Genomic DNA, 19,848 nt, shown 5'->3' on the forward strand with positions numbered 1-19,848 from the left:
GTCTTCTATTTCACTTTTGGAATTAAAAGTTTCTATAACATTAACAACCAGCCTATGCTGCAATAATTGTTTGTGGTTTTGAAAGTCAGTGACTTCAAACAGCTGTCAATTGTAGTTGCTTTTCAGTACAAAACCTACATTGTTTTATGACTCAGAACATTAAATTTCCATATTTTTATGTAAATACATGTATAGTAAATTTCAAGTCTTATTATAATTAATTGCATGGATGAATTTTTGACATTATTGATATCTACATTAGCCGTGTTCAGACGGTGGCTTACCATCGATGATTACTAATCATCGATGGTAACTTTTAATCCCCTAATCAACGACGAGCGTCCACATGACGGCTAACCTTCGACAAATGCAATATTTATCAACAAGCCAACACCTTGCTCGTTGATAAAAAACCGGAAGTGGACCGTATACCACGGGGAAAAAATCGAATGAAGCATTGATCTTCCAAGATGTTGAATAAATTTCGTTGGCATGGTTGGTGGAAATTCATAGGCCTAATCATAAAGAAAATGTCAGAAAAATATTTATAATGATTATACATAATTTATTCCATGCTAAATATTTAACGTGATTTATTTAGCCATGAAATAAACAAATAAAAATAATAAAAACAAGCGCGGATGAATCCACCAGTGCAGCTAAAAATAAATCGGCTCCAATTAAAGACTCGCGGTGGCTTCATTATTTTTAATAGTGAAAAAGATTTTTAAAAAGAAATAAAGATTCCATGTTGATGTTGTTACTAGCTCATTAAAAGAAATATTACTTGAAATTAAACTGTGAAAGATCATATTCTTGAGTTTTTAATTTTTATTTCTTTGCGCGCAACAATATACTGAATCCTTAGGTCGAACTGCCGGAGTTCCCTTTTGGCGTAATGTGACACGAGAACGAATGAGCGATACCAAAAACCATCATAATTTTATTCTAATCTTCTGTCTTCTTTTTTCAAGTTTGCTACTTCATTTTTAAGCCAAAAAATTAAGAAAATACTATATTAATATGCCTACTAAAAATGCAATGATTTGGAGTCGATCCAGACCTTTCGTCGGGCGCCGGCAAATTTTCTTGAAGTTTCGAATCTTTAGACCTGCTGTGATCCGGCGGCTTGAGCCCGGACTTTGCTATGGAAACTCCGTCTTTCGCTGCTATTTGACGGCGCGGCGAACAGTTACCAATAGGAAAACGTGGTAAATTCAAGAAGATCAAGAAACATGCAATGTATAGACACCATCAGGTCATTTGAGGTCACGCTTAACTACGACTTCGAAGATAAGCTTGCCCACACGGGCACTATCATCGACTACTGCTCGTAGTTTAGGTCTAAACCATAAGATTTCTTATGGTTAGTAACTTGAAGTTTACTCGTTGATTACTAAACCACGATTGCGTCCACACGGTCATTAACTACAAGCTAATCATCGAAGTTTATAACTACAAGCTAATCAACGACTAATCATCGACCGTCTGAACGTGCCTATTGTAACTATAATCAAATTAAGTATTTCTTGGCCAAACTGGAACATGCGCATTGCGTCCATGTAGTGTACTAAGCGTCTACGCAGTGTAAGGCGCACATATACTTTCTTCTGTGCCGCGCTATATTTGTTTGTGTTTATCACAGAGCCACTAGCATTCAAAGTGTTCCAGTTTGGCCAAGAAATACTTAATTTGATTATAGCGATCTCTCCTTTTGAACTAATTCCAGTGTAAAATAACCAACGGCACCGACCCCAAAAATCCCACTGGAGGGCAAGCATTATTTTTTTTATGCCTCCACCGCGAGGCATACTGTTTTTGCAATGTCCGTCCTTCCTTTCGTCCATCTGTCCGGATGCTGTATCTCGGGCATGGATGGGCCGATTGACTTCAGATTTTCAGGATAGGTGGGTCATGGTCAAAAACTCTGGCTACTTTTTTTTTGTGGGGTTCAGGGTCATATACTGAGGTCAAAGGTCATTTAAGGTCAAATTACTAAAAACTCGTGTGGGCATGAAACTTGGTGGGTATAGAGCCAAATTTGTAAGAGGTCATTTTGGGGTCATCCGGGGTCATCTAAGGTCAAATTAATAAAATTGGTCGTATGGGCATGAAACTTGGTATGTACAGTCAACATTTAGAGCCAAATTTTTGGAAGGTCATTTCAGGGTCATCAGGTCACCCAGGGGTCATCTGAGGTCAAATTACTAAATATTGTCTTATGGGCATGAAATTTGGTGGGTACTGTCAACATTTAGAGCCAAATTTTTGGAAGGTCATTTTGGGGTCATTCTGGGTCACCCAGGGGTCATCTCAGGTCAAATTAATAAATTTGGTTGTATGGGCTTGAAACTTGGTGGGTACAATCAACATTTAGAGCCAAATTTTTGAGAGGTCATTTTGGGGTCATCCATAGTCATCTAAGGTCAAATTAATAAAATTGGTCGTATGGGCATGAGACTTGGTATGTACAGTCAACATTTAGAGCCAGGTCAAATTCAGTCTGCCCTAGTGGCTCGATACTTTGTATTAAACTTTGTGCTAAATTGCTCCCTTAGGTGGAGGCATCTCGGTTGACGCTGTGCGTCGAAAACCGCGACATCCGAGAACAGCCGTCCATCTAGTTTGCCTTATGTGCAGGATCGTTGGATCCAACTGCACAATACACATGTATCAAACACGGAACCATCTACACATTAAATCCATATTTTGGGCCTCTTTTACATATATGCAATTATTTAAACAATACAAAAAATAAGCATCCACCAAAATGACTTTGTTAAGCGACGTGGGCGGTTAATGGAACAAATATGGTAGGTGAATTTCACGTGGGAAAAACTAAAAAACAAGTACCGTAACTTACTGATGTGTTTGTGATCAGAGGCGTGCAAAGCCTGAAGTAGGGATGTGAAGTACAGAACGGTACCAAATTTTCCGGCTCAAACTGGCATGAACAGTGACCACTCCAGTTCCTCAGAATGACCATCCCCCAACTGATAGGTCAAACTGGGGGGGGTCTGTGCCTCCCCTCCTTTGCGCAGCCACTGTTTGTGATGTCATTTGTACAGGTGATATTCACATTTTGATTGTAGCACGTAAATGTTTTTTGTTATATGTGCCCTGCTCTTGTAAGTTACGCCTAGTATTAGTCCTTCATTTACACTAATTCTAGGTCATCAACATGATCAATGTTTATCATATGGTTGATGTATTCCATTCCTCATCCATCAGATAATAGCTTTCATTTATGAAGTAACAATTTGTAATTAGCCATTAGATGGGTTTTCAATTAGTTTTATGATCATAGTGAATAGCTATTGTTTTCATGGCTTTAATTGTATTCATTGATGAGTACACCTATAATCAATTATAAACATCTCAAAAAAAGTAATTAACCCCCCTTAAATAATGGCCATTATTCAGAAAGGGTCTATTGTATTGCAAATCTGTAAAATGCGTTGGAAGCAGAATTTATTCCTACGCATTTTGACACCTCATTTGATACGATAGCCCAGAAAACAATAAAACACCGGTCAATACAACTTTTTACAATACAAAAACACTCCTTCCTTCCTGAATGCAAAATCAATAGAATTTACTGCTACTTTCAAATCTTGGGCTACATTGATTTAAATGTACGCTGTGACATCAATATTTAGTCAATTGCTACAAATGAGGTGTCAAAATGTGCGGAAATAAATTCTGCTTCCAACGTATTTTACAGATTTGTAATACAATCGCCCGTTTTTGAATAATGGTCATTATTTAAGGGGGGTCAGTTACTTTTTTTGAGATGTTTATTAACATTTACATTGTCAAGTTAGCCAACCACAGATCAATCAATGCAGAAATTAATGTTACACCATGTATTTGAATTCTTTTGTAATATGGCTGCTGAAGGTTAATTTCTTCAGTTTATGAAAATATATTTCAAATATATACATGTAACATTGTAAGATTTGCAATGGTACTAACTGCTAGTTCTGTTTTGCAGATTTGACTCTTCATGTAGGTATCTCTAAATACAATGTTGAATGATTTTTGTAAACCGAACATTTGCAGTAGGGTTGTATTTCTAAATATTATGTAACTTGGTCAAATTCATTGACTTTGTGAATTTAATTTCAGAACTATTACCCCAACCCCCTATTCACAACTAATCTTCAATGGATTGATTAATTCTAACTTTTGGAATTCAAGCTTGACCTTTTTGCAATGTAAACATATTAGATAAATTATATGTAGAAATTATTTTAGATTGCCTGACTACTGAGTGACTAGCAAAATTTCAAATGGAAAATATATCTGAAAATTTCTCTGTTCCCATTATAAATGCTTTATTTCAGACAGAAAACATAACTGCTGAAATATTGCATTGTGGGAAGATCAGAATAATATGTTTACATTAAGGGATCTAAAATGAAAGCGTTTATTATGTTTTTCGACAGTATTTTTTGTGGGACATGAGAGCACCTCGGACCTATCGAATTGCATTCTGAATACGAAGCATGTCTTTCTGATATCAAATAATTTTCATTTTTGAAAATCACAATATAATACAAATTTTATGACAAATTATAAAAATTGATATTTTTCACATTTTTGATATATAACAGTCCTCGAAGTAAATTATATAAATCTAATGATATATTCTTAAAGTGTATATAGCAGGGAGGAAAAGCCGAAGGTCAATTGAAAATTTTGAACTTTCATATTGAAGATATGGATTTTTTTACAAAAAAGACCTAATTTTTTTTGGTGTTTTGGGGAAAAATCCATATCTTCAATAACGAAGGTCAAAATTTTCAATTGATCGTCGGCTTTCATCCCACCTATATACACTTTAAGTATAAATCATCAGATTTATAAAGTTTACTTCAAGTACTGTTAAATATCAAAAATATCAATTTTAATGATTTGCCATAAAATGTGTATTAAATTGCTAATTTCAAAAAATCAAAATTATTTGATATCAGAATGACATTCTTCTTCGTATTCAGAATGCAATTCGATATGTCTGATGTGCTCTGATGTCCCAAAATAAATACTGTCCAAACGCTCATACCCCAGCCCTTAACGAAATGAATTCTTTATTGCTTCTGTGCCATAATAATGAAATCAAAATGCTTTTTTGTAGAGCATATATATTCCAGTGTCATTCACCTAACACAAATTCTTTCATGAATTCATTTTGAGCGGCTTGCAAGTATCAAATTATATGAACATTCTGTTATACAGACATGCGCTCCTCAAAGGCTGACCCAGATACTAAACATGAAACATATATTGTTGGAAATCAGTAGATAATATAAAAGTAAATGCAAGGATATGAAGAAAGTGCATTTTACATGTAGATTGATAGCTGGTCAAGTAGCAAGGCCACAGTAAGATGAGACACCGTATGCGAAGGCAAATAAGTCCAATGTAAACCAACTAATTCAGAGTAGTACAGAATATTAACTCTAATAATTGAAAGTAAAAAGCTGAAAAACAAAACTGCAAAAATGTGTCTTAATCCAAAATGAGCTGTCAAAATGTTGAAGTTCTATTATACTGCAATCCATGTGCCTGGATTACTTGCTTAGAATTTTTAATGAAGAAGAAGGAGAGATGTGGAAATGAACTAGCTGTAGAAATTCATAAGCTGTTTTTGTTGTAAACTACTAAATGGCAAGTGTGACATGAATAAGTGTTGGCATCATACAACCTAGGGCTGTTTTGACGAAAAGTCAAAGGTGGACAAAATACCTGGCTGTGAGATTCTTCATATGGATGAGGTTTTATCTCTATATGGCAATGTAGACTTGTAGATGATAATAAGAGGGATAACAAGCTTTGTACAAATGTAATCAAGGTAATGCAGATGAAGGGAATCTCTACTTGGATAAATCAGAGGTTCTCAATAGGTTGCATGGGGGCCAATCTGCCCACCAACCTATCCACCAACCAATTGTGTTCGGCCCTTGAATTGCCATCAGATTGAAAGGAAGACATAAGCAATGTAAGCCTATTTGGCCCTCAAGCAGGCACCTTATAGATATACTGTTCATGGCCCTCAAGCGTGTAATACATGGATCCTGGGGTTGTCTTTCGGAAGTTAATTTGTACTGAAATTCCTAGATGGATTAACCACTGTATCTAGCATTATGCAATATGCAGATTACATTGTTGGAAATCAATTCCGGTTCAAATCTACTGTCTATGTTCAAATTAACTTCCGGTAGAGACCCAGGAGTCGCATACACGTATGTATTAAGAACCCCTAGGCTAGATAATAAAACATGGTACTACCATTGGTAGGGTGACATTGCAAGATGTTTTCACCTAACTATTTGGGTTTTTGCACCAATTATAAGGAGTCCCACATACCTGATACACAATACACATAGGCAAGAAAATGTTCGAGGTGGTTTCATCCTTTTTAGTTGTTTCTACACACTAAACATTATTTGTTTGAAATTAAAATTAGTTTTTAGACCAATTTCAAAAGTCATTACTCTTTGTCATTTTACTGATGAAAATAATTTTACTGATGAAAATATTGAGAATTTAAGCTACTGTAATAGATGCACTGGCATTTAGCTGAAAATTCCTATTGATACAATGTATGTTATGATTCTCAAGACAGGTGTGTTATTCTCCATCTATCATTGCACTGTGAGGCCTATGTTAAGATGACATATTCAAGTACAGCTTAATTAAAGAATTTGATTGAATCGCCACCTGCAGGATTCACACAGCCAGCTTGATAGTCCACTCAGTCGCAATGGTTTGACACACAAAACTTACCCACCGATGAACCGTGTTGACATTCTCAACTTACTGGCTAGTTCAATCAATACTAGCTCTGTTAATGACGTACAATAATTTAGGAGCTCTAAGTAATCTGCTATCTTGTACATGCATGTGGTATGTTATGGCAAGTGCAATGTCTGTATGCATACATTTATCGCTAATGTATTCGTTGAATCAAAATGTGGTTTGTGTTTGCATAGTAATTATCATTCAGTAGAAGCTGAACATTACTGATATGGAATTAGTGGATTTCATTGGCGGCTGAAAGTAATGCTTATAAATAAATTATTGTCAATAGGGATTAATCGGATTTTAAGAATAAATCAGAATTTGATCCAGCTGATTTTGTAAGCAAACAGGTTTAGGAAAATGAAGAGTATTTGCAATAAGAACTGCTAATATTGAGGAGAATAGAATATAAGATTTTCTATCAATTTCCCTTGAGAAGGCGAAAAGAAATAGACGTAGCAGTAAACATGCAGCAAATACTAGTGAAATTATAGACTAAGTTACACGCAGACGGTATTGTCGTGGGGTTCAATCTGGTTTGATGTAATATAAAGCAAGTAGACAGATGTATAGCTTGGCTGGTTGGCTGGGAAAGCCTACGGGGGTTTCGCACTAAACTGCCAAATAAACTGAAGAAGCACTTAAAAGTTGTTGATATGTACATGTTGATTACACTATTAGTAATTAGTTTTATTTCCGGCAATGCTTGTAGACATTTGAAGTGAACACATTCATATGGTATGATTGTGAACTTTTAAGAAAAAAAAAATGACATGTTTAATTACTGAGCTTGCTTGTATGTTTATCACAAAGGTGTAGAATGTATTAGAGCATGGAAATAAGGGAAGTATAGGACCATGGAAGTACAGGGGTGCATGTGTGTGCACATTCACTTAGGCCTATACACACAAACACCCCCACACCAACCCACCAGATGTTTGCACATAAGTTTTTCAAAAGTGAATATAATTTTGACCTAATACACCTGCTCTGAAAAAAAGTATGGCATATGAAATCATAGTGAATCATTCAGGATGTTTATTGCATGACAGCCATCTTTATTTGCTGTCTACTGAAGATAGCAATATGTAGCATGCAGCTGAATAAGCAGATAGCTAGCAAGGTGCCTGTGTCTAGAAACAATTGGTGGTCAACATTTGTATAACAATCAACACAACCAGATATTTAATGATCGTGACATTTCAATTGGCTGTATGTGATGGGTAATTAAAGTCTGTTCGGTTTAATTTTTCATCCATTCTGTATTTTGTATTAAATACAGTTCTTTCCCTACATTTTGTAAGTGTTGTAAATACTTGTGTTCTGAAATGTTGTAAGCTTCAATTTTAATCTGAAGAGAACTGATACAGAATTTGAATTAATGAATACTTAGGTATTCCTAAGTTATGTTGAATGTGTAAAGATTCATGTCTGTCTACATGGGACTGTTGTGATAGCATCTCGGCCACACGCACGTCATGCAGACATAGCTGACTACACTGTGAGATCCATTCATTATTCTATCCTATCCATCACTACATCTCTGTACCTCACTCATATATTTGTAGACATCCCAAATCCCATGCTACATTCTTATAGTACATTCAGTCTTAACTTAAACCATATTGTCAAGGAATTTGCATTGGTACTGAAGCTAGTTGTGCTGTATTGAATGTAGTATGCAGTGAGCCATACTGCGGAATGAAACTATTGCTTGTGACTTACAATGATTAAAGAATAAGTTAATTTACTATGATCAATTGAATGTATGCACAGTGCAGTATGCGTACATGTGTGGCAGAGCCCTGGCACCCCATGACAAGGTTTGATCAAAATATGAAATGGGAAGCTATGTGTAGCTTGATGCAGAGACGCAAGACAAGGCAGTTGAATTTATTAGTTTTTACCTATTAGTTTGAATAGAGGCCAACTTCAAGGTTGATGTACAAGAGTGTGTGGGTGATTAGTAGGGATTTCATGTTGTGATAAATTTAGTTGGATTGTAAATCTTGCTTGGAGCACATTTGTTCAGCTTTGTTACAGACTCATTTGTCACGTTATAACTTATTACCAGATTGTTGAAATTAATCATATTGTAACTGTAGATTTGTGAACACAGCTATATCCCTTCAAGCAATCATCAGTGCCAGTATTACCTTTTTCTTCACTTGTGTCAAAAGCATAAATTTATTGTGAAATGCAGTTTAGGACTTGCGGACTATTTATTTATGAACATAATTCTAATAAGTTATTTTGTTGCAGGAATTTGCATAAATGTACACAATTCTGAGCATTGAAAACAATGCTTAAACTTTGAAAGGGTGTTATATTTTGGTTTTCTTTGAAATATTTAGTGCATAAACCATGTTCTATTAAAGTTGCTGAAATGCAATGTATATCCAGGATGTGTTTTTGATGATTATTTTAAATAATGTGTCTCATATCCCTGGTTTAAGGAAGATGTTATTATGAACGAAGTCAGTGTTTGATCGCAATAATCATGGTGGTTCAAATGCACAAACTAAGTTGCAATTTTTCATTTCCAGCATTTGATTTAATTTCATAGTAATCAATGTTTTAATTGTTGTCTTTTTCTTGCTTTCTCCTTAACTACAGTGACCGGACCACTTAGTGAAATACAGATTGCATATGTATGCAGGGAGACGTTAACTGGACTGTCCTACATGCATCAACTCAAGAAAATGCACAGAGACATCAAGGTAATTCAATCAAATCAGTCAGCAATGCATATTTCACATTCAGTAATCATTTTTTGTGAACATTTTCCCTTCTTTTAGCAATCTTCTTAAATACCTAAGGCCCATGAGCTATTTTTCACAAGTTTGCAAAATTATGTACCACTTAAAAAGATGGTAGGACATGAATTTTTGAACTTTAACCCTAAATCCAAATTGACATTGTTGGTAGCATTTCGTAGTAACATACATGTAGTCTCACAAGACAAAAGGAAAAATCATACTGTAAACCATAAAATGTGCATGAAAATTTTGTGAATTTCAGGAGTGCATGTGATTCGCAAAATGTTCATGCATACAAATATATTTTCAACCTATTAGGCTTTCAAAGAAATTAAAAATTTGTGAAAATTTCATGTCACAGAAACATGGGTTCTCTGCAGAACCTGACATTTTAATGCAGAGAAAATATCACGCTTTACATACTGAAATCTGATTGGCCAATGATGTGAGCATGTAACCCTAGCGAAGTTGGCAGGCATCTTCCTCGTCAGCATGTACCTGATAGAAGGAGCTGGTGCATGGTGATGCGTTGGTTAATCAACTACTTGATTTTAATTGATCTATCAGTTGGAACTTGCATCCATCCTACTTTTATTTGTGAAAAAAAATCAAAATAATTTTAGGATGCAGCAAATAATGTGTAATAATAACTTTGAGATTGGTAGTGGCATTACTGCATGGTTTAGATTGTGTACCTCTCGAATTCATAGAATAATAACTCTTGTGTGTAAAGGCAACAATATCAAAATTGCGAAATGCTGTCACACACTTTTAGATGTGATGTCGCTAACAATCTCAAGGTGAGAGGAACAAGCTTTTTATTGAGCAAGTCTCTTGCCTTAGAGTGCTTGAATCTTGTGAAGTAAACACTTGATCATATTAAAAGTTGTTGAATACGAAACAGAAAAAACGTGAGATGTAACTTTAAAGTTCACATTTCAAGCCTGAAGGAAGTTTGTGCATTAAGACATTGTCAACTGGCATTGCCCACCATATTGCTACATGATATCCCATTAACACCCTTTTCTAGTCTAAGGATGCTAAAAGTATGCATGTTGTCCACCATTCGCGTTTGCAACCGCAAACGATAAAGTCACATAGTGGTTAAATAAACTGCTTGAGGCTAGCAGCGACAACCTTCCTATTACATACTCTCTTCCTGGAATATTGTCTGTACAGGGGTTTACATCAAAAGGCATTCATATACAGGCTGGTGCTAGCTTCTCAGGTATGGTTTATTGTTGAGGATATGGTGGGTGGAATAGTAGTGACCAATAGAACCACAAACACTCAAATCAATTAGAGAGTGTGTTGTGTAATCAGACAGACTTGTTTTGACTTGGACTGTCGATCCATAATATTTATTGGATCTGGTGTATTGCCCTTTTCCAACCGTCTCAAATTTGGAAAATTGTTGAAAACACTGATACTCAACGTTGTTATTTTTCATCAGATTTTTAAATTGATTTTTTGTTAGTTATGCTAAAGGAAAACTTAAGCATAATTAACAAAAATATCAAATCTAGTTAGTTGCACATGGTGATTTCAGGTTAATTTAAAAATTAACCTGCAATCACCATGTGCAACAGCTAGAGTGAGTGATGTTTCATAGCCTTCACCCATCAACCAACCAACCAACACTCTTTTCAGCCAATTGGGCCATACAACGTCTATTAAAAAACTCTAATTATAGATGTGGATGTTATTCACATGATAAACATAAACACCCAGAAGGAAACAATAATTTGTTCTGTTTTATGAAAGGAAAGGCACATCAAACAAGTACATAAGTTAAAACAGAACAGATGTTAGAAGTTGTTTTGCAAAAATTGTTTATTATTCAGTCTTGAATATGTGCAATTTTTGGCTCTTAGCGTAGCTAGGTGAGCCTTACTCATTGCACTCAGTGAGGACTAAATTTTTGCTACATATTTTGGCCACTTGTGTTCTTGCTTTTTATGCTAAGGTTTCTTTTGTTTATGATATTTGGCTTTGAATTTACGCTCCAAGGTTTGCTTAGTTATTTAGCAATCGATTGCACTCCTTTAGAAGTGAATTTGGGGTGGGGACAGTACTTATTTTGAAGTGAGAAAAGTCAAAAGTCGCCTTGAGAAACAAGTCATTTCTATCGCTTTTGCTTGGTTCCCTGTATGCGCTTAGAGATTATTTTGGTCTGAGTAATTTATGTTGTGAGATCATGGCGGAATTGACGGATTGCACTATTTTTCTTTGGGAAAGTGACCTTTTATCATGAATTTTTGCGGTGATCTCACATGGATAGAAACGTGATTGGATGATTCCTTTGTCCAGATTGTTTATTGAGTTCTCGGGAGTTTTGTTACCATGGGACAACACTTCAAATATTTAGAGACCAGCGGCGTAGTAATTTAGTTAAATTAACGCTAAATAACCAGGGTTGCCAAAAAATTCAGCCCTAATCGCAGGTCAAATAATCGAAAAGTCGCCCAATTTTTTTCTTTACCCTTTGTATCCTATGGGGCAGGAAATTGTCCTGGGGAAAATCTTCAAAAGTCGCCTAATTGGGTTACCAAATCGCGGGTTTGACAACCCTGAAAACAACGTCTCGGCAGCGAAGGTCACATGGCTATTCATTATCATTGTTTGTCTGGCACGCTTTCTACAGTGTGGGTTGGGAATTCTGAAAATCTGTAAAAAGGTGGGAAATAAATTTTACGGAATAAAGGGTGGGTTTCTATAAAGCGTGTGAGCAATATATAAAGAGTGTGTGTAATTGAAAAAAATATAATAAAGTAATTTGATGATCTGTTGAAAAACATTCATATTTTCTTTATAAATCTGGAAAGAAAATGTCAAAAATTAATTTGCTGATGTTTTCAATTGCATGCGACGTCACCTGTAGTAGAATCGACGCGCCGTGAGTTTTATGAATGAATATAATTTTCAGTTCTACACCAGCCGCTTTGGCCGCTTCGCTCACACTAGAAGTGGAGCGATCTGAACCACAACGGCTGTGTAGAGAGTAGAGATCAGGATCTCAGCCCTTTGCCAAATGCCCATGTGTTTATGATAAACAATCTAAAGTCGGATCTTTTCGAAAGATGATTGCAGTTGCAGTGATGCAGTTTTGCCAATATTATGTCGCAAATGTTTCAGATGAATAAGAAAATCATGAGTGTTTGATAGATGGGGATAAATTCTGCATCAATTCGGATTCTGAAATGGATTGATGGCGCAGATAGTGATAAAATAGACCCGGAAGTGACTGTATGAAACGGCGGCGGTAGCGCAGATGTTCAGTCTTCCGAAATTGATAAAGTAATGCTGTAAACAATCTAAAGTCGTATCTTTTCGAAAGATGATTGCAGTGATGCAGTTTTGCCAATATTATGTCGCAAATGTTTCAGATGAATAAGAAAATCATGAGTGTTTCATAGATGAGGATAAATTCTGCATCAATTCGGATTCTGAAATGGATTGATGGCGCAGATAGTGGATAAAATGGACCCGGAAGTGACTGTATGAAACGGCGGTCGCACCGATGTTCAGTCTTCCGAATTTGATAAAGTAATGCTGTAGAAAGCTTTGGTCACAAACACTGCATAAGTGTGGGGGTTCAATTTTGATCAAAAGGGTGTCTGTCTAAAAAGTGTGGGGAAATATAAATGGTGGGGTTTGACCCCTGACAAACGTTCAAATTTGTAGTTGCTACAACTGATCATCATACTATTTTATTCACTAGAATCTGTTTGTCTGTGTCTGCCTCTTTTCTCAGAGACTAGTGTAGTCGTAGCTCGTTCCAGTAGTGATTCCGTTGTCCCACTGGCCTACTAAACGTAGATTGCATGGCGATCGAGTGTTAATATCGCCAGAGCAACACTGACTAGCATAGTAGGGGAAGCATGTTCCTCAAACTTGGTGGGTGGATGCATTTTTAGTACAACAAGTCACACGTACATTATTTTCTCAATTCGAATTTTATCCTTTCTGGGTATGACTGATTTTGTTACCGTAAAATTTGTGTCAATTCCCGATATCACATATTAGTACCGCACACTATAAATGCACCACATTTTGTAGGCTCCAATTGCTGATTACATAAATGAGAACAACTGGTAACCAGCGGCACTGTGCAGTACCGGCCTGTTATTCAATTGCATTGTGTGTGGGTTACGTGTATTTTATGTGTAAAATGCCTACTGATGCGGTGATCCACCCAAAATCCCTGTACTAGGTGCATCTTGACCCCAGCATAAGTTTGTATTGGTTAGTGGGTCAAGGTCACCCGAGGTCATCCAGGGGTCATCTGAGGTCAAATTTGCAAAAACTGTTGTAGGGGCATGAAACTTGGTGGGTACAGTCAACATTTGGAGTCAAATTTTAGGAAGGTCATCCGGGGTCACCCAGGGGTCATCTGAGGTCAAATTACTAAAACTCGTATGAGCATGAAACTTGGTGGGTACAGTCAACATTTAAAGTCAAATTTTGGGAAGGTACTAAAAATTGTCGTATGGGCATGAAACTTGGTGGGAACAGTCAACCTTTGGAGTCAAATTTTGGGACGGTCATTTTGAGGTCATCCGGGGTCACCTAGAGGTCATCTGAGGTCAAATTACTAAAAACTGTTGTATGGGCATGAAACTTGGTGGGTACAGTCAACATTTGGAGTCAAATTTTGGGAAGGTCATTTTGAGGTCATCCGGGGTCACCTAGAGGTCATCTGAGATCAAATTACTAAAACTGTCGTATGGGCATGAAACTTGGTGGGTACAGTCAACATTTGGAGTCAAATTTTGGGAAGGTCATTTTGGGGTCATCAGGGGTCATCTGAGGTCAAATTACTTAAAACTGTCGTATGGACATGAAACTTGGTGGGTACAGTCAACATTTGGAATCAAATTTTGGGAAGGTCATTTTGGGGTCACCCAGGGGTCATCTGAGGTCAGATTACTATAAAACTGTTGTATGGACATGAAACTGGATACAGTCAACATTTGGAGCCAAATTTTGTGGGGTCGCATGTTCCTTGAACTTGGTGGGTGCATCTTGACCCCAGGGAGACCAAGTTTGTATTGGTTAGTGGGTCAAGGTCACCTGAGGTCATCCAGGGTCATCTGAGGTCAAATTAGCAAAAACTGTCATATGGGCATGAAACTTGGTGGGTACAGTCAACATCTGAGTCAAATTTTTGGAAGGTCATTTCAGGGTCAACCGGTGTCACCCAGGGGTCATCTGAGGTAAAATTGCTAAAAATGTTGTATGGGCATTGGTGGGTACGGCCAACGTTTGGAGCCTAATTTTGTGGGGTCGCACAGAACAAGTTTGTATTGGTTTGTGGGTCAGGGTCACCAGAGGTCATCCAGGGGTCATCTGAAGTCAAATTAGCAAAAACTGTCGTATGGGCATGAAACTTGGTGGGTACAGTCAACATTTAGAACAAAATTTTTGGAAGGTCATTTTGGGGTCATCCAGGGGTCATCTGAGGTCAAATTACTAAAAACTGTCATATGTGCATGAAACTTGGTGGGTACAGTCAACATTTGGAGCCAAATTTTTGGAAAGACATTTTGGGCTCATCCGGGGTCCCCAGGGGTCATCTGAGGTCAAATAAATTCAAACTGTTGTATGGGCATGAAACAAGGTCAGAACAGTCAACATTTGGAGCCAAATTTTTGTTGGAAAGGCATTCTGGAGTTATCCAGGGTCACCCAGGGGGTCATCTGAGGTCAAATTCAAACTGCCGTATCGGCATGAAACTTGGTGGGTACAGCCAACATTTGGAGCCAAATTTTCGGTAGGTCATTTTGGGGTCATCCAATGTCACTCAGGGGTCATTTGAGGTCAAGTTACCAAAAGCTGTCGTATGTGCCTGAAACTTGGTTGGTAGTCAACATTTGAAGCCAAATTTTTGGAAGGTCATTTCGGGGTCATCTGAGATCACCATTTAGAGCCAAATTTTTGGGAGGTCATTTCGGGGTCGTCTGAGGTCAATTTAGATGAATTCTAATAGTTGTCAAGGCTTCCTATAGTTGTTGAAAGCTTCAAATACTAAAAAAAGGGGATTTTAAAATTTTGCAGAACAAATTATTCTTCCTGGTTCAGTAGTAATTTCCACAATAATGAAATTTTTTCAGATTTTGCAACTCTAATGCGGCAAAAAATAATAATGCGGCAGAGGAAGATTGACCCCAGATCGAGTTTCAAGGACCGTATTGAATATTTGTGGGGATTTTTTTCAAACTGAAGGTTTAAAAAAATTGACCGACCTACCCAACCTTTCCATAAAACTACCAACCTGTTGCGCATTCGACTCCAAGAACAATTGCTTTCCCACAAAAAAGCGTAGAGCCACAGCGCCATTGGTGCTCTTGTTTGAACTAGTTGTTGGATTTAAAAACAAGATGTAAAAAAGGTAATGAAACAACTGATAAAGCGGTGCGCTTTTGTTACAGATAATTGCATATATTCCTACATGCATTTTATAGATCCACTTTGAGCTCTCTTCAATTACAGAAGATTCTTTTTGCCAGCAATTATTCCTCCTGTCTGTTTGTCTATTCCCCGCTATATGCCTGTTGGCCATTCCGTAATAAATCCAGCATCGCCGACCGACATCATCAGCCATGATGTTAACATGATTTTGTTATCTTGGGTGCTTGCATTTGCCAGTTCCAATTTGAATGTTTCATAAGCAGTAGTTTTAGAACTGTACAAGAAATGCACGAGGCTCGCTTGAGGAGGTCCTTAATTCACTTGAGTGAAAGCAATTCAATTGATGGCAAATGTAGTCAAGTTTAGTATTTATTTTTCCAAGTACTGAATTTGTCGTTATCTAAAGGTGTTGATTAAGTGATCTATTTCATTGATCAAACTTACACACAGGTAATTTTGCAAAACCTAAACAATCATTGCACCAACCTATTATAACAACTGAGACTGCTTATATACAAATAAAATAAGAATATGGCGGGGGGGGGGGCACTCAAGTTTCACAGTATAAATGCATGACCAGAGATTTTCAAAACATACCCTAAACAGAATTTTGCCCTTTGGAGCAAAAAACATCCCTAAACAGGAATTTAGTTTGGTTTTGCAACAAATTTTACCCCCTAAACAGGATTGTACCTGAAAGATACCCCAAAGCAGGATTTTATCTGAAAAGTACCACCCTTACAGGTTTTTGATAAAATATACCCTTTATAGTACATGTTTTTCTTCATAATATTTTCTAATATTTATGTTTGGGTGATGTCGAGCTGAGGAAACACTCCAGGGAAACACGCTTTGTGAAATAGCGGGATCATTAAAATGACTCCTAAATGCCCCAACTAGAAGTTTAAAAACAACCCTTTTTCTTGAAAAAAGTTTTGTTTTTGGACATCCTAAACAGGATTCAAACAATTCGTGTTTGTTCTCTGAAAACTTCCCTTAAGGGATGGGGTATGAACGTTTGGACAGTATTTATTGGGGGACATTGGAGCACATCAGACATATCGAATTGCATTCTAAATACGAAGAATGTCCTTCTGATATCAAATAATTTTGATTTTTTGAAATTGCAATGTAATACACATTTTATGGCAAATGATTAAAATTGATATTTTTGATATTTAACAGTCTCGAAGTAAATTTTATAAATCTAATGATATATTCTTAAAGTGTATGTAGGTGGGATGAAAAGCCGACGATCAATTGAAAATTTTGACCTTTTGTATTGAAGATATGGATTTTGTTCCCAAAACACAACAAAAAAATTAGGTCTTTTTGGGAAAAAATCCATATCTTCAATATGAAAGGTCAAAATTTTCAATTGATCGTCGGCTTTTCCTCCCAGCTACATACACTTTAAGAATATATCATTAGATTTATAAAATTTACTTTCGAGGACTGTTATATATCAAAAATGTGAAAAATATCAAATTTTAATAATTTGTCATAAAATTTGTATTATATCGTGAATTTCAAAAAATGAAAATTATTTGATATCAGAAAGACATTCTTTGTATTCAGAATGCAATTCGATATGTCTGATGTGCTCTAATGTCCCACAAAAATACTGTCGAAACGCTCAAAACGCTCATTCCAGATCCCTTAATGTACATTTTTTCCCCTAGATTTAGGCCTCCTTAACCCTAACAGAACTAAGTCACACTAAAGCTCACTACTAAAACCACTCTGCGTGCATGCATTCCATGTGACTTGATGATGCAATCAGCCTAAGTCATATATTCCCAGGGAATCGCTGCCCGGGGCAGTGTTACCTCAGTGGTTACAGGTTGGTGATCTTCTGTGTGGCATGTGAGGTGTCCGAGGTTCGAATCCTAGGGGTACCAACTGACTTCTTTGTTCATCTTCTCTCCTTCGTTTCTTCTTTCCCTTCCGATAGTTAAAAAAAACACGGGCTGGGTCGGGTTAATTCACATTTTTCTGGTCGTGCATGTGTACACTGTGAAACTTGAGTGGCCCGGTACGGTATACTAACAGGTTGATTGAGAAGAATAAATAAATTTCAACAAAATAAAAAAAATTGACAAAACTAGTTGATAAAGAATGAACATCATATACACTGTTGAAAAGATTAGCAGATTTGCCCCAGTTAAGTGACTTGATAAACATAGTTACAAATTGGCAGAACAACCATTTCTTATTGCCAATTGCGTCAAAAGAGGAAATACAAGGAAAATGTTAAATCACAGTTTGTCCATATCTTAATTTCACATGTCCTGTGCGGAGGTACAAGTTGTAATTGAGTGTGGGTAAAAACCATGTTACTACTTGACAGTAAACACACAAGATGCAATCAATTCACACAAATGACGATTAAGTGAGACAGCTAATAGCTGTAAACCGATGCGAGATGCCCGGATCACGGCCCGGTCATCTGTGCGGCAGGCGTCCGATGACAACAAAATGAAGAGGGGCTATGAAGTATCTGTTGCATGGTGCAATTATGTCTAACTGATGAACAGATGGATGGTGCATCATTGTAATACCTGAGGGTTAACTAGTTTGGTTTTACAGCCTAGAGGTATTCTGAGATGTGTTGTTATCCATTTCCTCGAACTAGTTCATTTACAAGTTTTGAATTTCACTGGCTTCCTTTTTGTTAGGATAGTTTATAAGAGCTGTTTTGATCCAGTGACAATGAAAAAATAAGGACCAAGCAATTCACCTAGAGGAGCTATAAGTCACCCTCACATACAAGAGTTTCAAGGAGATATAGGCAATGTACAGTGCATGTAGATGTGATTCTAACATCCTCTTTTCATGGTATGTTTCAGTAGATGTACACCCCCCCAAAAAAGCTTATTCCCAAAATTTCAGATGATTCCGATTTTGCGTTTGTGAGTTATGCATGATTATGTGTATTCTTAGGCTTCATAGGCCACTGTTGTAAAACAGAGCATATAAATTTGACAAAAATTTGTCAAGCGAATGAATCTGCAAGAAATTTGTTGCACACAAGACAGTCCCTGTAATTTGCCATGGTGTCATAGTTTTTTTACCCAGGAGGGGAATAAGTCATTAAGTCATCCTTACAGCTTCACACCTTCACAATAAAATGTATCAGATTAAATTTACCTTAAAACACTTACTACTAGCTATTGTTTTACAAACCAGCAAATTAATATTATTATGCAAAATTAATCATAATTGGAATGAAATTGTGATTTGCCACCCCTGAAATAGGTAGATAAACATAAGCTGATCAATTGCGCACTGACAGGTTGCATATAACATTTTAAATCGAGTTGGCATAGCACATTTGAAATCCACAACTCAAGTGTAATACTAAAAGCAAGAGATGCTGTGCAGTGTCTTCAATGTATATGTAATAATTTGTAAGCATGTATCTCTCTACTATCGATGATGTAATGTAGAGTGGGATGAAAGAAATAGCAATTATGCCTGTTCACTAATCAATCCAAGTTAGTAGGTTTTGAAAAATTGAATAATATTTAATGAGACTTGTCTGCAACAGATGGAACTATTTCAAACCCAAGCAGAGGTAGAAGGTGAGCATTGTATTGTGTATAGCCTTGCAGTATGTGTATGAGACGCGATGCACATACAGCAATTTATGTTATGTATAGGCAATGTCAAATCAAACAGAGGCCAATGTTGATAAGTGTATCTCCTGAAATGAGCTGTTGCTGGTTCTAAGAATTGCGTTAGCTGCTTTGGTGTGACGCTTAGTCAATGTTTGTTGGGTGCACATACATTTTAGTGTGAATCTTAAGTGGAGATAAATCAGATAATGTATGCATGCCGGTGCCTCGTCAAAGTTGATGATGGCAATAACCTC

General features: G+C 36.7%; 1 protein-coding gene across 1 annotated transcript in view; it reads left to right on the forward strand.

Moving 5' to 3' along the window:
- Window positions 1-19,848, forward strand: part of LOC140152606 (mitogen-activated protein kinase kinase kinase kinase 5-like) — a 113,649-nt gene that overhangs the window by 41,491 nt on the left and 52,310 nt on the right. The window contains 1 exon segment of the mRNA XM_072175020.1: window positions 9,421-9,524. Within this exon segment, the coding sequence (XP_072031121.1) occupies window positions 9,421-9,524 (104 nt within the window).

The sequence above is a fragment of the Amphiura filiformis genome, chromosome 5, assembly GCF_039555335.1.
Source record: "Amphiura filiformis chromosome 5, Afil_fr2py, whole genome shotgun sequence".
Taxonomy (NCBI): domain Eukaryota; kingdom Metazoa; phylum Echinodermata; class Ophiuroidea; order Amphilepidida; family Amphiuridae; genus Amphiura; species Amphiura filiformis.